The sequence below is a fragment of the Setaria viridis genome, chromosome 2 (genome assembly GCF_005286985.2).
Source record: "Setaria viridis chromosome 2, Setaria_viridis_v4.0, whole genome shotgun sequence".
Classification (NCBI taxonomy): Eukaryota; Viridiplantae; Streptophyta; class Magnoliopsida; order Poales; family Poaceae; genus Setaria; species Setaria viridis.
Window position 1 is genome coordinate 21,383,320 of NC_048264.2, and position 7,981 is coordinate 21,391,300.

General features: G+C 54.3%; 1 protein-coding gene across 1 annotated transcript; it reads left to right on the forward strand.

The window, feature by feature from the left end:
• The first annotated feature begins 7,090 nt into the window (after positions 1-7,090).
• Positions 7,091-7,654, forward strand: LOC140221990 (uncharacterized). Its single transcript, XM_072291953.1, has one exon. It carries the CDS (start codon positions 7,091-7,093, stop codon positions 7,652-7,654), a length of 564 nt encoding a protein of 187 aa, XP_072148054.1.
• Positions 7,655-7,981: the final 327 nt, after the last annotated feature.

Here is a 7,981-nt window from a genome sequence, read left to right on the forward strand (position 1 = left end):
CAGTCTAAACCCTGCGAGCCGATGAATCTAATCACAATGAAACTCAATTCCGACGGCACTCGAGGGGTAACCAAGATTAAGATGCAATGGGCTATTAAAAATAGATCTATCGCCTATTCCGATAGAATTAATAACAATTAATATGTCGTAAACATCAAGATGATAGAACAGATAAATATCAGCCGATGCAAGCTTAATCAAGGCGGGATAACTGGTGAATACCGTAGATTGAGATAGAAGAGATGCACTGTAAGTCAATGATCCAAGATACTCGATAACGGGTAGATGAAACCAGACCCCACGATAGCGATGCGCCTAGAAGTTGAAGTCTAGTACACCTGATGACGGGAACTTGCAGCTTGCCGGAGATCGAGGTCGATGCAGCCCAGCTTGCTAGAAGGAACTCGTCAAGAAGCCACATTACTCCTACTCCTAGGGTAAGGGCGTGAAGCCGAAAGGTAAAGGTAAATATGTTTGTTTATTGATCATGTGATTCTTTACAATGGCCACGTCCTTTTATATTTATAGGGCAGACGTTACATAATTGGCATCTAACCATGTACAAGGCAAGTCACGTACACAATCTTTTCTAAAAAACTCTATCTCTAACTAACCCAACTCTATCTCTAAAATATTTTATTCTATAAAACAACCTCCCGTACATGCAAAAAGATCGGCCGCATGCATAATTATTCTGGTAGCCTCCCATGTATGGCATGCAAAGTGCACTAGAATCCATGTTGTATATTCTAACTATTTTTATCCATACATGCTAGCCTTTCCATTATATCAGCCTTGCCTCTCCTTGCTGATCAATCCAATGAAGCCGATTTGGACTCCATGCCCATGTGCGCCCATGCTAGCTTCTTATTGATGTACATGACTCCAATTATCTCATACTCCGAATTTATAGGATTGATCATAATTCAGTGTCAACACAGGCCCCCCAGTTTCGGAGTATGAATGCTTCATGTTCCGAAACTAATTATAGAAGTCCGATACTTGTCTTCAGAGCTAATGATGTCTGATTGCAATATCCAAAGCCACGTCGACTCCTCTTGAAATATAAAGAACACCATCGGCTTTGTCAGCAGTAGAAACAACAGATCAGTCTGTTGACATCAAAACTTGGTGCAGTAACCAGCAAGCTTTTGTTATCAACACAGGCCCCCAGTTTTGGAGTATGAATATTTCATGCTTCGAAATTAATATCTGATACATTCTTCAAGCAGCCGATGCAATTTTGCTTGAACCAATCAGCTGATGCAATTTTGCTTGAACCAACTGGCCGATGCAATTTCTTATTAGCCAAGCAATCAGCCGATGCTTTTTGCCAAGCGGTCAATCGGCCGATACTATTTGTCCCTAGTTGGAGTTCATGAGTAGACACACATGAATATTAGACTAGTACATGTATTAGTTTATGACTATGTTTCACAAGTCATGGACATGGAGATGTCAAACTAATAATGTAGGCATATGTAGAGACATGTGCTAGGACTGACCGAACACGAGAAGTAGTTCTCCCTTTACACAATATGTACACTTTGTCCTTAGACCTGAGATTGTCGCATGTACTCAAGATGTGGATCGACTTACTTAGGGGCTATCAAACGCTACATCGTAATAGGGTAGTTAAAAAGGTAGCTTTCGGGTTTGTCAGGAAGCATGCTGTGAGGCATGGTCAATCAAGATAGGATTTGCCCCTCTCTTATTGAGAGTGATATCTCTGGGCCCCTCGAGTGATCGGATCCAAAAATGCATGGCCATGCTACGTACGGTTAAGAGTTAACCTACAAAGGAATTCCGAATCACTGGATCGAGAAAGAGCGGTCGGCTTGAAGCTAGACCAAATATCGTGAGGCAAAGGGAATAGCATGTACATGATGTTGTGATGGTTCGTCTGATATGATCTTCGTGTGCGTATAGGAGTTGGCACGTCTTGCTAGAGGCCGCTACCGACTATTGGGCTGAGTAGGAGTACTCGGGCCATGTCTATACGTATCCGAACCCATAGGGTCACACACTTAAGGGGCTGGAATCCTAATTCGGATATGATCCGAGTTGGATCAGGTTTAGAAGTACTAATTGGCCTCGGACCCAGAGGCTTGTTAGGAACCTCTATAAATAGAGGGGTGGGGCGCCCTAGGGTTTCATCCCTTTGGCCGAAACACATTTGCCGCGCCTCTCACGCCCTCGCCCTGTTGCAACTCGTGGACCTAGCAGTCTGGCTTGCAACGCTTCCTCCCTGCACATGTGGATACCTTGGAGGTGTTGCACCTACAGCACTTGGACGAGCCACAATGAGCCACCGACGAGCCACGACGAGCCGCGGCATGAGGACGACCTTGCTGCACATGGACGAGCTGCTGAGGAGCTGGTCGACGTCGACGTGATCGACTACGTGTTCGACTACACTGATCAACTTTGCTGCCCCGACGCGATTCTACATCTTCCGCACCAGTGCGTCGAGTGGTATCCCGTGATCCATATACGACAGTTTTCTTGGTTTACGTGGTAGAAAAATTTTGTTTTGCGCTAGCGTAACCTACCTCGTAGCCCAAAAGTGGTATCAGAGCCTAGCTGTTTTGTTATGGATTTGGAATGTGTGCATTTGGAGATATGCGGGTTTTCAGATTGATCTATGGCCTGTTTTCGTGTTCTTGCTGCAATGGTCGTGTAACGACATACTCCTACCGGTCGGATTTTCGCCATCGGAGTTAAGTGATACACGTAATGCCAGTTGCAGCAAGCGAAGATCAATGTGATTGGTCGAATCGAAATCTAGATGCATACGCCAGGCACATGAGATGTCCAATAGTAGATTGGATCTACTACCGAGTCGGAATTTTACCGTATGCGTGTGTTTCGGTAAAACAGCCGTAACTTTTCGGTACGATCTCGGATCGAGGTGAATTTTATATGAAAATTGATCTACAGAAAAAGTTACAAATGAAATTCAACCGCTTTGCCATTTTTGGAGAAATTAGGTTTCCCAAATTCGGCTTGGAAGATGGAGTTACGGGCCTCTGAAGTTTGGAACGTTAGAACGCCTAACTCTATTTTGCAGGATGTATGGATCTTGTAATCAGTATGGCCCCTTTATGTATGTGATGCATGTGTGTAACTCATTCGTGACCTGCGTGTCGCGCGTACGGCAACACGGCTGGAGCCATATGTGTTGTCACTTTAATGTATTTAATGGTCTCAGTACCAATCTGTGATGATCTAAGGAACTGTGTAATCTTTATTACTAGCTATTAGAAGCAATAGCATGTTCTAGTTCTTGGAGGACTCATCACCAGGAGGATGGCGCACATGGAACATGGAGATAGAGATCACCATGGTGAACAAGTTCTATGGAGATGGAGATCACCATAAGAAAACGGGCCATATTGTGTCACAATTGTGTGCATGTTATTCTTTATGTTTTACTTCCTGCATGATGTGATGCTAGAAGTAGAATGATCCCTCACAAAGTTTGAGTTAATATGCCCTCCCTACTAAAACTTGCACCGTCTCATGTCTTGTACAATTAGTGGTGGGTCTATGAAATTAGGGTGCCACTAGTTTTCCTTGACTAGACGGGTTTGTGTCAGACACTTACACGCATAAGGGTTGGTTTGCTTAACAAGGTCATCTTAACGGTTAAGGACCTTGGGGCATAAAGGTTGGGCGCCGAGACATGGTGTTGGGGGGAAATATTAACGATCTACCCTAGCCCATGGAATCAACAAAATGTAAAGGCCCAGGCCCACCTAAGACGGCAAGATTGCCGTCGGCCCAATAAGGGAGGGAGAGGCCACGTTCCGCCTCGCCCGACCCGGGGCCCCGGGGTCGGACGTTCCCGACCCCTTGAAGACTAAACTCCACCTCGCCCGACCCAGAGGACCAAGGTCGGGAGCGCCCGACCCCCGCCGCAAAAACTCCACCTCGCCCGACCCTGAGCACGGGGGTCGGACTCGCTCGGGTCTACAAGATAAATATCCGCCTCGGGCGCGGACTGGAGGATCAGGGCGCCAATCTCGTGGGTCCCCCTATCGACCTCACCATAAATGTGCCGCGGCCCTGTCAAGCAGAAAGGGAGTGGTGCCCCCAACGTAACCAGTCACGAATACCCATGCGGGGCCGTGCGGCGCGAGCTGCAGTGGCCACGGCTCCCTCTGATTTGCCACAGGGTACTCATGGCCCGCGCCGAACGGCACAGGAGGGCGCTCCGCTCGTTCTCGTGCCCCGCGCTCCCGATGACAGGGATGCGACATCCGCGTCTCACGGGTAATCAACAGGGTAACAGAATCGGCCATCCTCCCTGGCGGGCATAGATGCCAAGGCTGAGGATCATCATCGTGCTCGGTAGCAACGGCGACCGGAGAGATCATCGACAGGGTCTGGAAGAAACCGCCCTCCCTCGACGGACGCACTAACAGGGACCGGAGGCCGGAGCGAGAGCGGCGGCCCTGGGACCCTCTCCTTATGTCATATTTTACTTAGCTTATCTCTTTCTACTTCTCCTGATGTCTGCCTCATCTGTAACCCCGAGTTCCATCCTTGCGCTATAAAAGGAGGACCGGGGGTCCTGAGATAGGGGACTCTCTCTCTCAAGTAAGCAGAACACACCCACACCCACTTAGAGCGCCATTGCACTCTCAAGAGACCTGGGATCAACTCTCTCTCTCGCCCTCCTGTAACCCCTACTACAGAACCCCACGTGGGTAACACGAGCAGCCTTGATACTGGACGTAGGGCGTTCCTTTGCCCGAACCAGTCTAACCCCGTGTCTCCCACGCTACCATCCGAAGCCTTACGCGCATAAAAGAAATTTACTAGTCTGAGTCTTGATCCGCAAATCCTGACAATGACAGTTGGCGCGCCAGGTAGGGGACCTTTGTGCGTACATCTCCGGCTTCAGATGGCCAGCCACGACGCCAGCTTCGCTCCGGGCTCCCTGATCCGCTTCGGGAGTCTGGACTTCCTCGCCACTGGGGAGGGGATCGAGCTGATCCCTCTCCTCGTCTTGCCCGCTCGCACCACCATCCCTGGCTCCGCCGCCGGGACAGCGGCGAGCGGCCAGGCGCGCGCTGGAGGGTCTTTCCCAGGGGGTCGGCTCTACGGGCTGCGCAATGCCGCGGTGACCTGCGGTCGCCTCCTGACGCGGTCCATGATCGTGTCGCCCGCGAGCAACAAGCTCGCAGGCGTGGCGAGGACGATCTCCGACGCCGGCTCCGACAACAGGAGCCACCACCCCTCGCGCGAGTGCTTCATGACCGACGTGCACTCCGAGGGGTCCAACGACGACGGCGCCGAAGGGAGGCAGAGGACTCCCCCTCCGCGCGTCGCGGCTACGACTGGGGCTCTTGGCAAGGCCCCGGTGCGACCTCGGCAGCCGAAGGCGCGCGCGGCGTCCCGCCAGGAGGTCGAGCACCCCCGCCACGAAGGCGGAGCGCGACAACGGGCGCGCGACGTCCAGCAGTGCATCTGCGCGGATGAAGAACGCCCTCAGCTCTTCGCTCGCGCCAGCCAGAACATCGCTGCCGCGGCAGCCCTACTCCGGTGACTCCCCGAGCCGGCGACGCCCGAGGAGCAACGGGCGCGCCAAGAGGTGCATGACCTGCTCAAGTGCGCCACCGTCCAGCAGGCGGAAAGCTCTGCATCCCAGCGATGCGGGCAAAACGCCAGCAGGGCTGCGCCCGATGCGCCCCCGGAGAGGCGGGGGGAGTCTGTCCACCAGCCTCCTCCTAGGGCAAACTAGGCCGCGTCCGCTCGGCGGACACCACCGCCCGCAGGAGGCGGGGCTCGATCCGTTCACTGACGTGTCGGCCCTATCCGCGACGCCCGCAACACCTTGGACGCGCGGAGGCGCTTCCGCACGGATAGGGAGGATGGGGTAGAACGCGACTACCACGTCCACCGCGGCGGGCGCTACGATAGCTAAGAAGGCCGTAGCCCGAGCCCCGACTCGGCGGGGCCCCAGGCCTTCTCCGCGCGCATCCTGAACGCGCTGTTTCCGCCGCGCTTCAGGCAACCGACGAATGTGGCCAAATACTCGGGGGAGACGAACCTCGGGGTATGGCTCAGCGACTACCGGCTCGCATGTCAGGTCGGTGGGGCGGATGATGACCTGTTCATCATCCGCAACCTTCCACTCTTTCTGGCCGACTCGGCACGAGCCTGGCTGGAACATATCCCTTCGGGACGGATCCACTGCTGGAACGACTTGAAGGAGATATTCATAGGAAACTTCCAGGGCACGTACACGTGCCCCAGCAACTCCTGGGATCTCCGGAGCTGTCGCCAGGGATTGGACAAGTCCCTCCGGGACTACATCCGACGCTTCTCCAGGAAGCACACTGAGCTCTCCAATGTCGCAGACGCCGACGTCATAGGGGCCTTCCTGGCAGGGACCTTCTGCCGGCCCCTCGTCCACGAGCTAGGGCGCCGAGGCCCACGAACCATGGAGGAGCTCCTCAACATCACCACTAGCTACGCCTCGGGCGAAGAAGCCGTTGGAGCAATCTTTGACCGCTCCAAAGGCAAGGCTAAGCGGGAGGAGGAGGCTGACGAAGGCACCTCCAACCGCCAGTAGAAGAAGAAAGGCAAGCAGCGGCGCGAGGCTCCCCTCGTGGCTGCTGTTGAGCGCAAGCAAGGACAGCCGCCCCCTGAGGGCACTCCGGGCTTCTTCGACAAGCTGCTCGGGGAACCGTGCCCGAACCACGAGTTCCCCGCAAAACACGCCTTCAAGGACTGCAACCTCATGAAGAGGTACTTCGTAGGCAATCTGGTGAAAGGTGACCGGAAGCGGAAGCCCGACGAGGAGAAGAAGGGCGACGAGGAGAAGGAAGACGGCTTCCCCAAGGTGGACGGCTGCTTCATGATCTTCAGCGGCCTGGCGGCGCACGACTCCAAGCGCCGTCAGAAGCTGGAACGCCGCGAGGTCTACGCGGCCGAGCCTGCGACGCCGGCCTTCCTCGACTGGTCGGGGTCCGCCATCACCTTCGATCGGTCCGACCACCTAGGACGCGTCAGACATCCGGGACGCTACCCTCTCGTCGTCGATCCCATCGTCGGCACGACACGCCTCACCAAGGTGCTCATGGACGGAGGCAGCAGCCTCAACATCCTCTACGCCGAGACCCTCGACGCCATGGGGATTGATCGCTCCCGCCTCCACCCCAGCAAGGCGCCTTTCCACGACGTCGTGCCGGGGAAACAGGCAATGCCTCTCGGGCAAATCGACTTGCCCATCACTTTCGGGACCCCTTCCAACTACAGGAAGGAGGTCCTCACCTTTGAGGTGGTAGGATTTCGTGGAACCTACCACGCCATCTTGGGGCGGCCGTGCTACGCCAAGTTCATGGCCATCCCCAACTACACCTACCTCAAGCTCAAGCTGCCGGGGCCCAACCGGGTCATCACCGTTGGCACATCTTTCCAAAAGGCGTACGAGTGCGACGTGGAATGCTGCGAGTACGCTGCGGCCATCACCTTCACAGGAGATTTGGCGGTCCAGCTCGCGGAGGGCGCCGAGGACCAGCCCAACTCCAAGCAGTTGGCCACCTCCTTCGAGGCCACCGAAGGCGTCAAGGAGGTTCTCCTCGACCCCAGTAGCTCCGACGGCCGGACCGTGCGGATCAGCGCTACCCTATCTCCCAAATAGGAAAACGCGCTCGTCGACTTCCTCCGTGCGAACAACGACGTCTTCGCGTGGAAGCCCTCGGACATGCCCGGCATTCCGAGAGAAGTCGCCGAGCACTCCTTGAACATCAAGGCCGGCTCCAAGCCAGTAAAGCAAGGTCTGTGCCACTTCGACGAGGAGAGGCGCAAGGCCATCGGCGAGGAGCTCCAGAAGCTTTTGGCGGCCGGATTCATCAAGGAAGTGTACCACCTTGAGTGGCTAGCTAATCCTGTTCTTGTATGAAAAAAGAATGGGAAATGGAGGATGTGTGTTGATTATACCGGTCTCAACAAGGCGTGCCCAAAGGAT

Bases quoted from the DNA above. Each gene is read 5' to 3' on its own strand.
- LOC140221990 (XM_072291953.1), top strand. From the start codon at position 7,091: ATGGACGGAGGCAGCAGCCTCAACATCCTCTACGCCGAGACCCTCGAC.